The sequence below is a fragment of the Vitis riparia genome, chromosome 11 (assembly GCF_004353265.1).
Source record: "Vitis riparia cultivar Riparia Gloire de Montpellier isolate 1030 chromosome 11, EGFV_Vit.rip_1.0, whole genome shotgun sequence".
NCBI classification, from domain to species: domain Eukaryota; kingdom Viridiplantae; phylum Streptophyta; class Magnoliopsida; order Vitales; family Vitaceae; genus Vitis; species Vitis riparia.
Window position 1 is genome coordinate 5,820,227 of NC_048441.1, and position 16,421 is coordinate 5,836,647.

General features: G+C 41.2%; 1 protein-coding gene across 1 annotated transcript in view; it reads left to right on the top strand.

Moving 5' to 3' along the window:
• Positions 1–16,421, top strand: part of LOC117925609 (preprotein translocase subunit SCY1, chloroplastic) — a 42,721-nt gene that overhangs the window by 10,188 nt on the left and 16,112 nt on the right. The window contains exons 4-6 of the mRNA XM_034844673.1: positions 4,651–4,950; positions 5,035–5,124; positions 14,375–14,498. Coding sequence (XP_034700564.1) covers positions 4,651–4,950; positions 5,035–5,124; positions 14,375–14,498 — 514 coding nt within the window. The remainder of the gene's footprint in view (positions 1–4,650; positions 4,951–5,034; positions 5,125–14,374; positions 14,499–16,421) is intronic.

Genomic DNA, 16,421 nt, shown 5'->3' on the forward strand with positions numbered 1-16,421 from the left:
TCCCCTTGTTGGTTAGACCAATTTAGTGAGGTTACCCAAAGCAGGCCGTCTCGGCCAATTTCTGATCATTTCCCAATCATTCTAGTGGGAGGTGGGATAAGAAGAGGCTCTACTCCATTTAGGTTTGAAAACATGTGGCTTAAGGTTGAGGATTTCAAAGACCTTATTCGAAGCTGGTGGCGGGGGATCGAAGTCAGGGGCAGTGCTAGTTTTAGATTGGCTGCTAAGATGAAGGAAATAAAAAAGAAGTTGAAAGTTTGGAATAGAGAGGTGTTTGGGAGGCTGGACTGTAACAAATCTTCAGCCCTGCAGCAAGTGGATTTCTGGGACTGGGTGGAAAGCGAGAGAAGCCTGACTGTGGAGGAAACATAGTTAAAAAAAGAAGCAAAAAAAAGTTATAAAAAGTGGGTGCTTCTGGAGGAAGTTCATTGGAGACAACTTTCAAGGGAGATCTGGCTAAGGAAGGGATGGAAGGCGGATATTGGAAGGCTTCAGCTTGATCAAATCAGTCAGCAAGAAGCGGAGAATTTGGAGATTCCCTTCATAGAGACTGAGGTACATACGACTTTGATGGAGATGAATGAGGACAAAGCCCCTGGTCCGGATGGCTTTACTGTGGCCTTTTGGCAAAGCTGTTGGGACTTTGCTAAAGAGGAGATCTTGGATATGTTTAAAGAGTTTCACGAGCATAGCTATTTTCTTAAGAGCCTCAATAATACTTTTTTGATCTTGATTCCTAAGAAAAGTGGGGCTGAGGATTTTGGAGATTTTAGACCTATCAGCCTTTTGGGGGGGCTTTATAAATTGTTGGCTAAAGTGCTAGCTAACAGGCTTAAGAAAGTAGTTGGAAAGGTGGTCTCCACTGCCCAGAATGCTTTTGTGATGGGAAGACAAATTCTTGATGCATCCTTAATTGCAAATGAGGTGATAGACTCGTGGCAGAAAAGAAAAGAGAAGAGACTTATTTGCAAATTGGACATAGAAAAAGCTTATGACAGCATTAATTGGAAGTTTTTGTTGAAGGTCTTGCAAAAAATGGGCTTTGGGCCTAAGTGGTTGGGGTGGATGTGGAGTTGCTTGTCTTCAACCAAATTCTCAGTTCTGGTTAATGGGGTGCCAACTGGCTTTTTCCCTAGTACTAAGGGGCTTAGACAAGGAGATCCCTTATCTCCCTACCTCTTTGTTATGGGAATGTAAGTGCTGGATGTTCTCATTAGGAGAGCTGTGGAGGGGGGATTCTTATCAGGGTGTAGCATTCGAGGTGGTAGTAGATCCACTTTGAACATCTCCCATTTATTTTTTGCTAATGACATAATAGTGTTCTGTGAGGCAAGCAAGGAGTACCTAACTCACTTAAGTTGGATTCTCCTCTAGTTTGAAGCGGCTTCAGGTCTAAGGATTAACTTAGCCAAAATTGAAATTATCCCAGTTGGAGAAGTGGAGGAGATTGAAGAGTTGGTAATCAAGTTAGGTTGTAGGGTGGGATCCTTGCCCTCTCAGTATTTGGGACTTCCACTAGGGGCTTCTAATAGGGCTCCTTCTATGTGGGATGGGGTGGAAGAGAGAGTAAGGAGGAGACTTGTGCTTTGGAAACGACAGTATATTTCCAAAGGGGGGAAAATCACTCTCATAAAAAGCACTTTGGCTAGCATGCCAATCTACTAAATGTCTATTTTCCGAATGCCCAAGATTGTTGTTAGAAGGCTAGAGAAAGTGCAAAGGGACTTCCTATGGGGGGAGGGGGAACTTGGAGGGGAAAATTCATCTAGTTAAATGGGAGGTGGTTTGTACAGACAAGAACAAGGGTGGGCTAGGCCTAAGGAAGATAGCCATGTTGAACAAAGCCTTGCTTGGTAAGTGGATATGGAGGTATGCTTGCAAAAAAGATAATCTTTGGAAACAAGTGATCACGACGAAGTATGGGCAAGAGGATCTTGGATGGAGGTCAAGGAAGGAAAAACAAATGGGGCGGTTGGAGTAGGGTTTGGAAGGAGATCTTGAATGAATCTGATTGGTGCTGGGATAACATGGAGTTTCTAGCTGGGAAGGGCACCAAAATCAGATTTTGGACAGATATTTGGTGTACTGATACACCGTTGTCCCATTGCTTTCCTCACCTCTTTGTCATGGCTATTCATAGGGATGCAACAGTTGAGGAAATGTGGGATCAAAATTCTAGTCAAGGAGGCTGCAACCTAAATTTTGTGAGGGACTTTAATGATTGGGAGTTGGATATGGTTGGGGATTTGCTCTATGTTTTGAGGGGTCATAGGCCTTCTTTGGAGGAAGATTCAATTCTTTGGAGGCGAGGAAGAAATGGTCAGTTCAGGGTCAAGGAAGCTTGTAGTTTGCTGGCCAATCCTAATGATACAGTTTTTTCTTCAAGGTGTATATGGGTGGATAGGGTGCCAACTAAAGTCGCTTTCTTCGCTTGGGAGGTGACGTGGGGGAAGGTGCTCACTCTGGATAGGCTCCAAATAAGAGAGTTGCAACTTCCTAATTGCTGTTTTTTGCGTGGTTGTGAAGAAGAAAATGTAAATCATATTCTTATACACTATATAGTGGTTAGAGCTTTGTGGGATATTGTTCTTGGGTTAGTAGATGTTAAATGGGTCTTTCCAGAAACTGTAAAGGAGGTCTTAACTAGCTGGAGGAGCCCCTTTGTGGGGAAGAAAAGGAAAAAGGTTTGGAAATCCATACCGTTGTGTATTTTTTGGACGGTTTGGAATGAGAGAAATAGATTAGCTTTTAGGGGGGGGGGTGTTGAATATCCAGAAATTAAAGAATTTTTTTGTTTGTAATTTATGGAGTTGGACCAAATTGTACTTAGGTGAGGAGTCTCTCTCCCTTATAGGCTTTTTGGAGTGGGTAGCATCCACTTAAGGGGAGGTGAATCTTTTCTGGTTTTGTTGTTTTTTTTTGAGGTCTTAGCCGCCTTGTATACCCCCGTATGCTTTGTGACTTTTTGCCTCTTTATTAATGCATTTCTTGTTTACCTATAAAAAAAATAAAATGAAAAAATAGTGCATATCTTTTGCAAAATTCTGTGTGATTTTTAATGGTACCTCTTCTAGTTTCTTCCAATGCTCTAGGGGCTTAAGCTAAAGTGGTGATCCTTTGTCTCCCTATTTGTTTGTGGTTGCAATGGAGGCCCTTAGTTGCCTTCTCAAGAGGGTTGACGAGGGATGAATATCTTATGAGAGTTAGGGCAAGGGGAAGGAAGTGTCCCACTTGTTTGTAGATGATACTCTCATTTTTTGTGAGGCTTGCCAAGACTAAATGGTCCATTGAGTTGGTTAAAGCTTTGTTAAGGTTGAAAATTAACTTAGATGAGTGAATTAATTCCTATTTGGAGGGTGGAGCATGTTGAGGAGTTACTCTCTAAGCTAGGTTACTAAGAAGTAGGGCTTCTATTTACTTAGGTCTTCCTTTAGGTGCTCCTTTTAGATTAGTGGTGATTTGGGATAGAGTGGAAGTGAGGTTTCATGAAAGTTTCTCAATGTGGAAAAGACAATATATCTATAAAGGGTGTAGATTTACATTAATTAAGAGTACAATATCTATGTCTTCCCATATACTTTTTGTCATTATTCTGTATTCCAAGGAAAGTCAAAATGAGGTTGGAGAAAATTCAAAGGAATTTTCTATATTGGATCTTCCTTTGTGGTGGGTAATGGGAGAAGGGTGAAGTTTTGAAAGGATAAATGATGTGGGGTTGAACGTTTGTGTGATCCCTTTCCTTCTTTATATGCTTGCCTTAGCCATTTCAAAAGAGGCTTGGATAGCAAGTTTATGGGGTTAGACTAGTGAGACGGGTGGAACTAATGTAGAGGAATTATTTTCGAGTTTGCTAGGACTGGCTGGACATGGTGTGGATGAACTCAAGAACTAATCAGTTCTGAGTCTTTATATGTTGCCATGGAATCATGTAATCAATTTCCTTTCCAATGAGTGTAATTGGAATTCATGAGTTCCTTCTAAGGTAATTTTTTTAACTTAGGAGGCTAGTTAGGGGAAGGTGTTGACTTTAAATCAGCTTCAAAGAAGAGGGAGGTCTGTAGTCAATAGATTTTTTCTTTTTAAAGTCAAGGAAGAATCCATTGGTCACATTCTTCGTCATTGTACCAAAGTAAGGCTCCTCTCATAGTTGCTTTTCACTCTGTTTGGTATTTGTTGGGTGCAAGCTGTTATGGTTAAAGAGACCCTCTTAGGGTGACATGGATCCTTTATGGGTAAAAGAAGCAAGGAAGTTTGAAGAGCAGTTTCATTATGCATCTTATGGACTGTATGAAAAGAAAGGAATTGAAGATCAATTGACAATGAGGAACAATTGGATCAAGCATTGAAAAGTTCTTTTCTTAGAAATTTGTTTTTGTGGGTTCTATGTCTTTGTATGATTTTGTAGATTGGTTGGGTTCTTGCTAAGAGAGGGAGTTGTTTTTCTGTGTTCTCTCTTTCTGCTTGCGCCTTGTGGCACTCATTTTATGCCTTTTGTGTGCTATGGTGCACTGTTTGGCCCTTGTTTATAAAATTGTAATTTTTGCTTATCAAACAAAAAATAAATCCTGTAATACTAGGACAAAATACTTCTTAATGATGCATTACTAGATAAACTATAGGACAAAACGTTCATTTCTAATTTCTGTGCAGGCAATTGGGCAAGTACTTTTTCTCCGGCCCTATGTCAATGACTTTAGTACACAGTGGGTTCTATCTTCTGTTACTTTATTGACTCTTGGATCAGTACTTACTACATATATTGGGGAAAGGATCTCTGACCTAAAACTTGGAAATGGTACATCCCTTCTAATCTTCACAAGCATCATCTCCTACTTGCCAGCTTCTTTTGGTAGGACGGTTGCACAGGCATTTCAGGATGGTAACTACATTGGACTCGTCATCATCATAATCTCCTTCTTCCTGTTAGTCCTTGGTATTGTGTATGTTCAGGTAAGTGTTAACTACTTTATTTAAAAAGGATTTGGATTGGTGAAGCAAGGAACTGTTAACAATGATATCAACAAAGGGTTTCAGGAAGCAGAGAGGAAAATTCCACTTAATTATGCATCAAGATATACCAACAGAACTGGAGGCCTTCAAAAATCTGCTTACCTCCCTTTCAAGGTTTGTATTCCTGGTTCTCACTTTGTCCTTGTTCGAGTTGTAACATTTTTATCTGCTTTTGTAATAGTGTAGTGATTAGAGCATAGCCATGGATATTTTTCATCTGTGTGTACTTGCATATGACCAGAAATAATTGAAAATGTTTTATAACCTTGTCTTTTCCCCTACGACTTGCCATCATGTCACACTTAGGAGGAAATACCTATTTGAAAAATTAGGATTGTCTTGGGTTGGAATCCAGAAACAATGGAAGCAGAACATGATTGTAAATGTTGTAATTATTTTTTGCCTAGAAATTTTCATTTCACATTTGGAGGCAAGAGCTTCTTTGAGAATTAAGAGGCTGTCTGAGCTGGCATCCAAAATTCAATAGAACAGGCACATGACTCTGCTGATCTATGCTTAAGGTAGTTCCTGTTGACACCATATGCCTGCATCCATGATATAGAGTTATGATACAATGTGGTTCATGAGTATGACCAGCTTGAGCCTGTTATAGATGGGAGATGTTTTGCTGAATTGGAGGTCTGCTAGGGTTTAAGTGGGTGGGCTTTTGGGCCACATCCTTTGGGCTGCCAGGGGGTGGGGGAGGAGGCCCAAGTCGCAAAAGCTGTGGACCTGGCCCATGTGGAGTCTGTTGACAAAGGAGGGACCTCTTTTAGACTCTCCTTAAGTTACCAAAAGGGAGTGGATTCAAGGGAGAGAAGCCTTTGTAGGGTTCCTGATGGAGTTCTGGTGGGATCGGGGGACTTTTCCTTATTATTGAGGATCAAGAGTTGTCTCAAGGGGGCAGCAAAGCTGTGGCGACTGAGAGAAGGGATGGAGGGGACAGCAGGACTGTCGCGGCCTTGGAGCTTTTTCTTGTGGCGTCAGAAATTATTGAGGGGAGCTGTGAGGGTGTTCGCTTTGACTCTTCAGTGCCCTTGGAGGATTCCTGGGTAGCAATCACAAACAAAGCCCTCTTGGCGGAGGCAAACCGACACCCTTTTGGGGTGTTCTCTTCTTTGGGATCCATGATGCAAGATGGGCCCTAGAAGGTGATGAAGGGGTCGTCAGATTTGGAGGCCAGGGTTGAGTGGGTGGACTCTCCAAGGGATGCGGGTTTGGGTGGCGTGGAAGAGGGGGAGGAGTTTGTGTGCCTTCCCAGAGGTTTTGTCAGGTTCTCCAACTGTCTGGGGATGCCAATTTCGGGTTACGAAAAGGAAATTAGCTCTCTTCTTAGAAAATTGGAATTGCAAAAAGGCCGAGGGGTTAAGGTGTTAGGGGGAAGGAGAAAATCCATGTTCTCTTCTTGGCTGGATAAGGAAATCCAAAGGCTCAAGTGCTTTGTCAATTAAAATAGTGCGCCGTCCATAGTAAAAGGAAAAGGGAAGGGTGTGGGGACTTAGCGGAAGGGGCTTTGCAGGTCTTTGGGGTGTTTTCTGTTAAGGGTTTTTCTCGTTGCTTTGGGTAGAAGGTTTTTTGCTTTAGGTGGTCTGTGGGGTGTTTTCTGTTAAGGGTCTTTTTGAGTTTTTTTGGTCTCCCAGCCCCCTTGGGTGCCGAGTGTTGTTGGGAAGGTGGGTTTTAGTCCTTCTCTTTTCTTTTCTTGCTTGCCTCTTGGCCTTATCTGTATACTCTGTGTGTACTCTTTTGCGCCTTTTTGCAAGCGCTTTTAATACATTCTGCTTATTTACCTATAAAAAAATAGCATTCTCATTGGTTCATGCAAATATTGGGAGATAGTTACATTTATGGTTCATTTTTTCCTTTTGTGATATACTTTTTTATTTTTTATATTTTTTTATTTATGAATCTCGAGCCCAAGGTGATCCAGCTGGACCTATGAGTAGTGCTGCCAGTCCTGACTCTTTCAAAATGGAGAGTCAATCATCCATGAATATGGGGATGGAACCTCTCAAAGGTTAAATCCAATAAGAGGTTTGAACAATTTGATATACCATAAGAGGGCACTAGAGGAGCTTGGAGATGAAACCTCTAGAGGTTAAATCCAATAAGAGGTTTGAGCAATTTGATGTACCATGGGAAGGCACTAGAGAAGCCTTGAAACTTTCCTTTTTCTTATTTACAAAATGATGGGTCAGAGGTCAAAGACTTGGAAAGGAAAACATCAAACTCTTCCATCATTAGTTGAAAACGTCTTTCTTGAAATAGGGTGATTAATTAGGAGAGACATCTTTAGATCCCCTTCCTTTTAGAGCATGCTTTATGTACAGGGGAGAGTGTAATGAAATTTGAGAATACATTCTACAAATATTTTGCATAAACTGTTATACCGTGAGTTCATGGAATCACCTCCAAGTTCTTTGTATTTAATTTCTTGTAAAGAGTTCGTGACATGGGGTACAACCATATGGTCAATTGTTCACATTCGGAGTTCTCTTTTTCTTATAGAAGAGTTGGGGCAATATGGATTAGTTAATTCAAGGTATTTCCAAAGGAGAAATTTTTTTGGGAACAGTTATAAAACTGTGGTGAAAAATAGGGGAGCCTATGTGTTGATCTCAAAGGAGAGTAGAACCACATTTCATTTGTATAGTTTTAAGTGGTATATAGGTGAACTGTATTCATTTGTTCTTTTGATCAGAGTTTGTTTATTTGGGTAGGATTTCTTATCCTCATGTTTTTCAAAACTTTATCAATGCATTTCTTGTTTCTAATGAAAAACAAAAAATAAAAGAAGGGCGGGGAGAGAATATGAAGATCTGCAATTTAAGGATTTCTACTGGGATATGATCTTGTAAAGTCGAGTAGGTCTTTTTTATATTGGTGCTAGGAGGGTGGGTCAAGTAACACATTGTGATTATGATTTTAACACACAATATGGACTAGTGGCATTAGGAAGATGCATTAGGAGATGGAAGAGAACAAGAAAATAAAATGAGTGTCCAACTAGATGGTTGGACCGAAAGAGAAGTGATACCATAAAAAAGATCGATATGGTAAAATAAAAATGAATGGCGTTTGTAACCTCTATTTCGCTTACAAGGGGTGCTTTTTCGTGGATTCTGCAAGGAGAGCTGATTGGTTTCAAGAACAGGGGATTTTAACAGTGAGAGGAGGGACTGTTGTTTTGAGGAGATGGTTGCCAAGAGAAAATATTGTTGTATCCGGAAAATTTAGAAGGGGTTGGTTAGAACTAAGAGGCCTTCCTTTTCATTTGTGGGATGAGGTTCAGCTGAGATACATTATGCAGAAGTGGGGGAAGGTGACGAAGGTGGCACGGGAATCTTTGAAGCTTGTAGACTTGTCGAAGGGAAAGTTGTGGGTGGAGATGCTTCCAAATGTGGTGCTACCTGCATTGCTAGAGGTGGAAAATGGGACTCGGTCTTTTACGATTGCAATTTCAGTTGTCGGAGAAGTTGAAGGAGACGGTCTTCTCAGGCCTGAGTCAACTCACAGCAAGGACAAGTTGATGTCAGCGGGAGGTTGTGTCTCTCAGAGGCTAAAGAATGCTGCAGGGCTACGGGCTGCTACTAGGGACAATGAGTGCTACAGCTGGAGGCCTTGTCATCGTCCCGTTCTCGTTCCTTAGTTTCAAATATGGCTTCCACAGCGGAGAAAGAAGGGGGAGGGTGTCTCTTGGGCCTAGTGGTGGGAAGAGGTATCGGGCCAACAAAGCCAGATGACTCTTTTAAAGCCGATCTGCTAAGGCCTAGTTTGGGGCAAAGAGTTTTGGGCCTCCTGTTGGTCCAATCCGTGAAACAAAGGCAGGTTCTTTTAATGGCGACCTTGTAGCGCCTTCGTCCTCAAAGTTCCAGTGCTCGGGATCCCTTGCTAAGGAGGTTATGTCGATTGATCACTCTCAAGAGCTGTCAAAGTTAAAAGGCCCCTCAATCTCTGCAAGGCGCAAAGCGAGAAGCTGGCCTCCAAGCCTAAAGGTGTCACCTTCTTCTCCGAAGCGTAACCTAGTTGGGGGTGGCTTTGCGGAAGCAAATCTAGCCATTTTTCGAGGCAGACCAGTCTCCAATAAGGGCGTTCTTCCTCCTGGTCCAGAAACCTTTCAAGTTTTCACCGGTGAGATAGAGGGAGGTGATGGGTTTTCGCATTGCGGTTTGGCAAACAAGGTATGTCCTCCTTTCTCAGCTTCCTCTGAGCAGGGCCATCCTTTGGCTAGGGCTTTTGCTCCAAAATCTCTTCCCATCTCCTCTGTTTCTACTGTTCGTCCATTTTGGTGTCAGCCTTTTCTTCGTTTCCAATGGAGTCAGTCCTTCCTTCTCAGGGTGTTTCATTTTTGATTCCTGCTGGTGGTGAGCTTAGTCGTCATGTTGGTGTGTCCTGTTCTGAAGGCGTGGCGTCTCCTGTAGAAGCCTCTAACCGAATTTTTAAAGATTGTCCTCTCCTTAGGGAATCACTTAGTAACCCAGAGGAGCTTTGCGTCTCAGGCAAGGCCTCGTCCCCAGAGCTAGAACCTCCCACTCTCTCGATGGAAGGTTTTCAGATTGAGGGCCTCACGCCTAGGAAGATGGTCAAGGTCCAGTCGGTTTTGGAGAGTTTGAGGATTAGAATTGTCAGAGATAATGGAAAAGGTACGGAAGTAGAGAGCAAGAGTACTCTTTCTGCGGACAAGGTCTATTTCAGAAGGAAGAGGAAAAATGATTGTGGAATCCAGTGAGAGGTTTAGTTTCGGTTGTAGTTTGTGCTAGGTTTCTTTTGTTTACATGAAGATCTTAAGTTGGAATACAAGAGGTTTAGGTTCCAAGAATAAAATGAGGATTGTCAGAAGGTTTTTAAGTTCTCAAAGTCCAGATGTTGTGATGCTTCAGGAAACAAAGAGAGAAATTTGGGATAGGAGGTTTGTGAGTAGTGTCTGGAAAGGTAGAAGTATGGAGTGGGCTGCTCTTCTTGCTTGTGGGGCTTCAAGGGGGATTGTGATTATGTGGGATTCAAATAAGTTCAAGTGTACAGAGAAGGTGTTAGGATCTTTCTTTGTAACTGTGAAGTTGAACTCAGGTGAGGAAGGGTCTTTTTGGTTAACTTCAGTGTATGGCCTGAATAAGCCTTTGTGGAGGAAGGACTTTTGGTTGGAGCTTTAAGACTTGTATGGTCTGACCTTCCCAATGTGGTGTGTAGGAGGGGATTTTAATGTAATCAGGAGGATCTCTGAGAAACTGGGTGATTCTAGGTTAACTTTCAACATGAGGTGTTTTGAGGAGTTTATAAGAGAGAGTGGTTTGTTGGATCCCACTCTGAGAAATACGGCTTTTACTTGGTCAAACATGCAAGTTGATCCTATTTGCTAGAGGTTGGATAGGTTCTTGTTTTCTTCTGAGTGGATTCTTTTTTCTCTCAAAGTCTTCAAGAGGCGCTTCCTAGATGGACCTCAGATCATAACCTAATTTGCTTGGAAACTAATCCTTTAAAATGGGGTCCGACTCCTTTCAAGTTTGAGAATATGTGGGTGCTCCATCTTGAGTTTAAGGAGAAGTTTAGTGATTGGTGGCAAGAGTGTACGGTTGAAGGTTGGGAAGGTCACAAGTTCATGAGGAAATTAAAGTTTGTTAAATCAAAGTTGAAAGATTGGAATAAAGTGGCCTTTGGAGATTTAAGAGAGGAAAAAACTCATTCTTTCGGACTTAGGTAGAATTGATCTAATTGAACAAGAAGGGAATTTGAATCTTGATTTGGTATCCGAAAGGACCTTAAGAAGAAGGGAGCTAGAGGATTTGTTATTAAAGGAAGAGGTCCATTGGAGATAAAAATCTAGGGTCAAGTGGATTAAAGAGGGGGATTGCAATTCTAAGTTTTTTCACAGAATGGCCAATGGAAGGCGAAACAAGAAGTTCATTGAGTCTCTGATTTCTAAGAGGGGGGTGACTCTAAGCAACATTGAGGTTATCTTTGAGGAGATTTTAAATTTCTTTGAGAAACTCTATTCCAAACCCGAAGGTGCTTCTTGGAGGGTTGAAGGAGTAGATTGGGTCCCTATTCAAGGGGAGAGTGCGGTTTGGCTGGACAAGCCTTTTTCTGAAGAGGAGGTACGAATGACAGTTTTCCATTTGAATAAGGAGAAGATCCCTGGTCTCGATGGTTTTACTATTGCATTATATCAAGAGTGTTGGGATGTGATCAAAGAGGATCTTATGAGGGTGTTTCTTGAGTTCCACACCAATGGGATAATAAATCAAAGTACAAATTCGACCTTTATTGATTTGGTGCCTAAGAAAAACCAAACTTTTAAAATCTCTAATTATAGACCTATTAGCTTGGTTACAAGTTTATATAAGATAATTGCTAAGGTCTTATCAGGGCGTTTACGCAAAGTCCTCCATGAAACAGTCTTTGGCTCTCAAGGAGCCTTTGTTGAAGGGAGACACATTTTGGATGTTGTGTTGATAGCCAATGAAGTGGTGGATGAAAAAAGAAGGTCAGGGAAGGAAGGGGTAGTCTTCAAAATCGATTTTAAGAAGGTCTATGATCATGTGGATTGGGGCTTTTTAGATCATGTGCTAGAAAGGAAGGGGTTCAGTCCGAAATGGAGATCTTGGATAAGGGGATGTTTGTCTTCATCAAGTTTTGCAATCCTAGTTAATGGGAATGCAAAGGGTTGGGTTAAGGCCTCTAGAGGCTTGAGACAAGGAGACCCCCTTTCTCCTATCCTTTTTACTTTAGTAGTAGATGTTCTAAGTAGGTTGATGATTAGAGTAGAGGAAACTGGGCTAACTGAGGGTTTCTTTGTGGGGAGGGATAGGACTAAAGTGTTTTTGTTATAGTTTGCAGATGACACCATCTTTTTCTTTAAAGCCTCTCTAGAACATCTTCAAAACCTAAAGATTATCCTTTTGGTTTTTGGGCAAGTATCAAGTTTAAAAATCAACCTAGAATAAAACACAATTTTAGGTATTAATACCAGGCAGGAGTTGTTGTCTAGTTTGGCCTCAGTTTTTTATTGCAAAGTGTCAGAGTGGCCTTTGTCTTATTTAGGCCTTCCTTTGGGAGGGAACCCAAAGACAATAGGCTTTTGGGATCCGGTGGTTGAGAGAATTTCGAGGAGGTTGGATGGTTGGAAAAAGGCCTTTTTGTCTTTGGGAGGGAGGATTACTTTAATTCAGAAGTTTGTCTCACATCCCTAGCTACTTCCTCTCCCTCTTCAAAATCCCAACATCAATAGCCTCAAAGATTGAGAAGTTGTAAAAGGATTTTCTTTGGTCTGGGGCGGGGGAAGGGAAGAAAGATCATCTTATCAGATGGGATGTTGTTAGTAGACCAAAAGAGTTGAGAGGTTTGGGTTTTAGGAAGACTTCTCTAAGAAACATTGCTCTCTTAGGGAAATTGCTCTCTTTGGAGTATTTATGGGACACATCCTAATGGATGAGACGCCAACATGGTGGTTAGATGGTCGCACAGATGTCCTTGGAAGGCTATTGCTCAAGTTTTCCAGGATTTCTCCCATTTTGTCCGCCTAGTGGTGGGGAATGGGGAGAGAATTCGTTTTTGAGAAGATCATTGGTGGGGTAACCAATCTTTGTGCTCTCAATTTGCTGGTCTTTATAGAGTTATTTCTGTGAAAAACCTCACTGTCTCAAATGTCCTTGGCAATTCCTTTCCACTGTCTTGAAATTTTAATTTTCGACGTAATCTCACTAATTCGAAAATTGATCTCCTTTAGAGTTTATGTCTTCCCTTAGTTCAGTGCTTTTCTCTCATTCTTTGGCAGATTCAAGAGAGTGGTCTTTGTCATCATCAGACCTGTTTTCAGTGAAATCTTTTTTCTTAGCCTTGTCAAAAGTCTCAAATCCTATCTTGTTCCTTCCGACCAAGTTCTTGTGGAGTTCAAAAGCCCCCTCAAAGGTTAAGGCCCTTGCTTGGTTAGTAGCACATGGGAAGGTAAACACCAATGACAAGTTGCAATTGAGAAGACCTTACAAATCCCTCTGTCCCCAATGGTGCATTCTTTGCAAAGGAAATGGAGAATCAATAGACCACCTTTTTCTTCATTGCCCTATTACCATTGGACTTTGGCACAAGTTGTTCAATTTAGTAGGGTTGGCTTGGGTTCCTCCAAGGAGTATTGAGGACATGTTGGTTATTGCTTTTAAAGGCTTGGGGAACTCTTTAAGAGGCAAGACACTTTGAAAAATCTCTTGCCTTACTTTGTTATGGATGGTATGGCAAGAGAGAAATAAAAGGATATTTGAGGATAAGGGGAGAACGGAAGAGATGTTATGGGATTTGATTCTGTTCTTTTCCTCTCTTTGGGCCTCGTGTTCTGCAGCTTTTAGAGGAGTTCCTCTTAGTGTTTTACAACTCAACTGGATTGCGGAGAGTGCTTCAAAAGTTTGAGAGTGTTGGGTTTTTACTGTGTTTTTAGTTTTTTTTAGTTGGGTGTTTTCTCTTTTGTTCATTTTTTGTTTTGTGGGAAGGACCTCTCATCCTTCTTTTGTTTTCTTATCTTTCTCCTGTATCTTTTCCTCTATTAATATACTTTTCTTCATTTCTAATAAAAAAAATAAAAAATAAAAATGAAGAAGAAAAAGAAAAAGAAAAAGAAAAAGAAAAGTTTAGATGAGGAAACTATGTGATGTGATATGAAATTGTTAATTCTAGCATACATCCTTAGTAAGTATGTCAAGGAAATGAGCCATTATTTAAAGAAATATGCTGGTGGATTGATGAGGATGAAATGATAATAAATAGTGCCTTCTGCAAAATATCAAAAGGTGGGGGGAACTAGGAAACTTTTTTGAAAAATATAAACTGGCTTTGAAAAGAAGGCTAAAACAATACAAAAGTGATTTGCATTAAGGTTTAAGGTGTATTGCATCACATGTTGGACATAATTTTTGTTATCTTACCCACCCCCACATCCGCTTCATCCTTATTTAAGAAGCTATGCCATTTTATGGACATATTTCTTGACTTCCCAATATTCTGTATCATGAAGTATGACTTATTTTATATCCATCTTAGCCAAAGTCCCTCAACAAATTGGTAGCCCTATGTCAATCATGCAACACTCTTGAAACACCTTCTCACTTAATTGAGTGATGGTAATATATTTTATGGTTGTTTCTTCAATGTCCTTACAGATGATCAAGCTTGGATTAACAAAATGAGTACTTTTAAACTACCTTAATGTCTTTTGTTTTTTGAATTTAGCTTTATTTATTTACGATTATTAGTTTATTGCTTCATATTATGCTTCTTTTGCATGTATTGCTATCTTCTCTATGCTTTGGTCAGGGTCTGTTGTTATATTTGAGTTGTACTTCACAATCTTGTTTATATTAATCTAACCATTATAATTAAACAGGTGAATAGTTCTGGGGTAATGCCGATCATATTTTCTACATCATCATTGGCTCTTCCTGGTACTCTGTCACGCTTTACTGGATTAGCTGCACTAAAGAAGGCTGCATTGGCTTTAAATCCTGGGGGTAAGTAACTGTTCTACTGTTACTGGTACAAGTTGTTAGACCGAGTACATAATCTTCCTCTAATTTTATTCAATATTCAATCATGTATACTACAGGCATATAAAATCTATTAAATTTTCTGCATCTCTCTGATACATTACCTACAGATTTGGTACATCTATAATTTAATGTCTAAAACTTGATTTCATGATACTCCTTGGAAGGCTTTGCCATGATGCAAGTCTTTGTAGTTGTTAAGACTTAAGCCAAAATTAGTTTGACATTAATTGTTGGTCCATTATATGAGAGTTTAAGCATTTGAGTCAAATTAGTGATTTGACATGACATCAAAGCTTTGATCATTAGGAGGTCAAATATTTATTTCCCCGATTTATTGAGTTTACATCAAGCTTGAAGAAGATTATTAGGGCTTTAGGATTTTAGCCAAATCAAGTTGATATACATCCTTAGCCCACTATTACCTAATAGGTTAAGATTTTGGGTCAAATGGATAGCATAACATAATATCAAAGTTTGGGTTGAGATATCATAAGCTTGAATCGCATCACTTGCTTATTTCTCCTACTTATTGAGCCCCCATGCAAAATTGAATGAGGTTGTGACTCGTGACGAGGATGAATCTCCAAGACATACATAAAGAAAGGGAATTAGTATTAGTTGCAATTAAAGTGGGATTAACATTTCTTGGAATTAAATTATGATTAGTATTTGTTGGAGTTAAACTAGGAGTAGCTAATGATGTCATAGAATTAGAGTCATATTAGGTTATTAGAATCTTTGTAGACTTTGGATTTCTTATAGAAACTTATAAATAAGGCTAATTAATATAAATCAAAGTAATGGATTGATGATTAATAATATCATATTTTCTTGTGATGCGGAGAACAAAAGATTTTCCTTGGCTTTCCCTGAAGGAAGGGGGCTTGTTGGAGGCTGGAAAATGCTTGCTAGCAAACTGAGAAGTGTGGGAGTTACCCCCCTCCAATGGAGAGGTGTTTTGCTGGATAAACAAGTACCTTCCCAAGTCTCTCCCAGCAGTAGCGTAGGCAGAGGCTCATACCCTCTTCGGGACTGCCCAGTGCCTCGCGATGCCGTCTGGCTAGAAATCGAGAAAGAAACTTTGGATAGGAATGAGGAGCTGCTGGGCAGGTGTCTTGTGGGCTCTTGGGTGGGGGACGCTGATCGTCTTCCTGACCTTGTTTCTTTCGGATCATGGGCAAAGAACTCATGGTTCTTGGAAGGCAACCTCTGGCTTTCAAACGTGAGAGAAAATCTCATGCTTCTGGAGTTTGAATTTGAGGACGAAGCAGAAAGGGTGTATAGTTCAGGAGCAAGACGTTTCAGAGGAAGAAGCTTTTGCTTAGAAAAATGGAAGCCATCTGTGGGATGTCTTGAGGGAGATAAAGAGGATGTGCGCCATGTGTGGGTTAGAATTTTAGGACTCCCTCTGCATCTCTGGGGAAGAAGCCTCTTCAAGCAGTTCGGAGACTCCTGTGGGAGGTTCGTAGCTGTGGACGAAAACACAGCTAAGCGTCGGAACCTCAAGTGGGCCAGAATCCTTGTCGAAACCAGAGGATGGCAACACCCAAGCTCGCTACAGGTAGTCGCTGGCACCTCCTGTTATGCCCTGCAACTATGGTGGGAAGAAGAGCCCTGCCTTTCCTCTGTGATCCCCGCTTGCAGGTCCGGTGCTTGGTTGGTTGGGGATGAAGCGGTGGCCCCTTCACGCGCTATGGGGTGCGTGGACCCCCAGCCGCCTTCCTCAGTCATTCTGCAACCTGAAAAGCTGCCTTCGCCGTTCCTGGGGACTGGAGCACCTACTGCAGACATGACGGGTGCAGCTGCTCCCTCGTCTCCTGCCCGCGCTTTAGAGACGGGCCAGCATCCCCTTTCCCAAGCCCGTGTTGAGGAAACAGGCCAGTC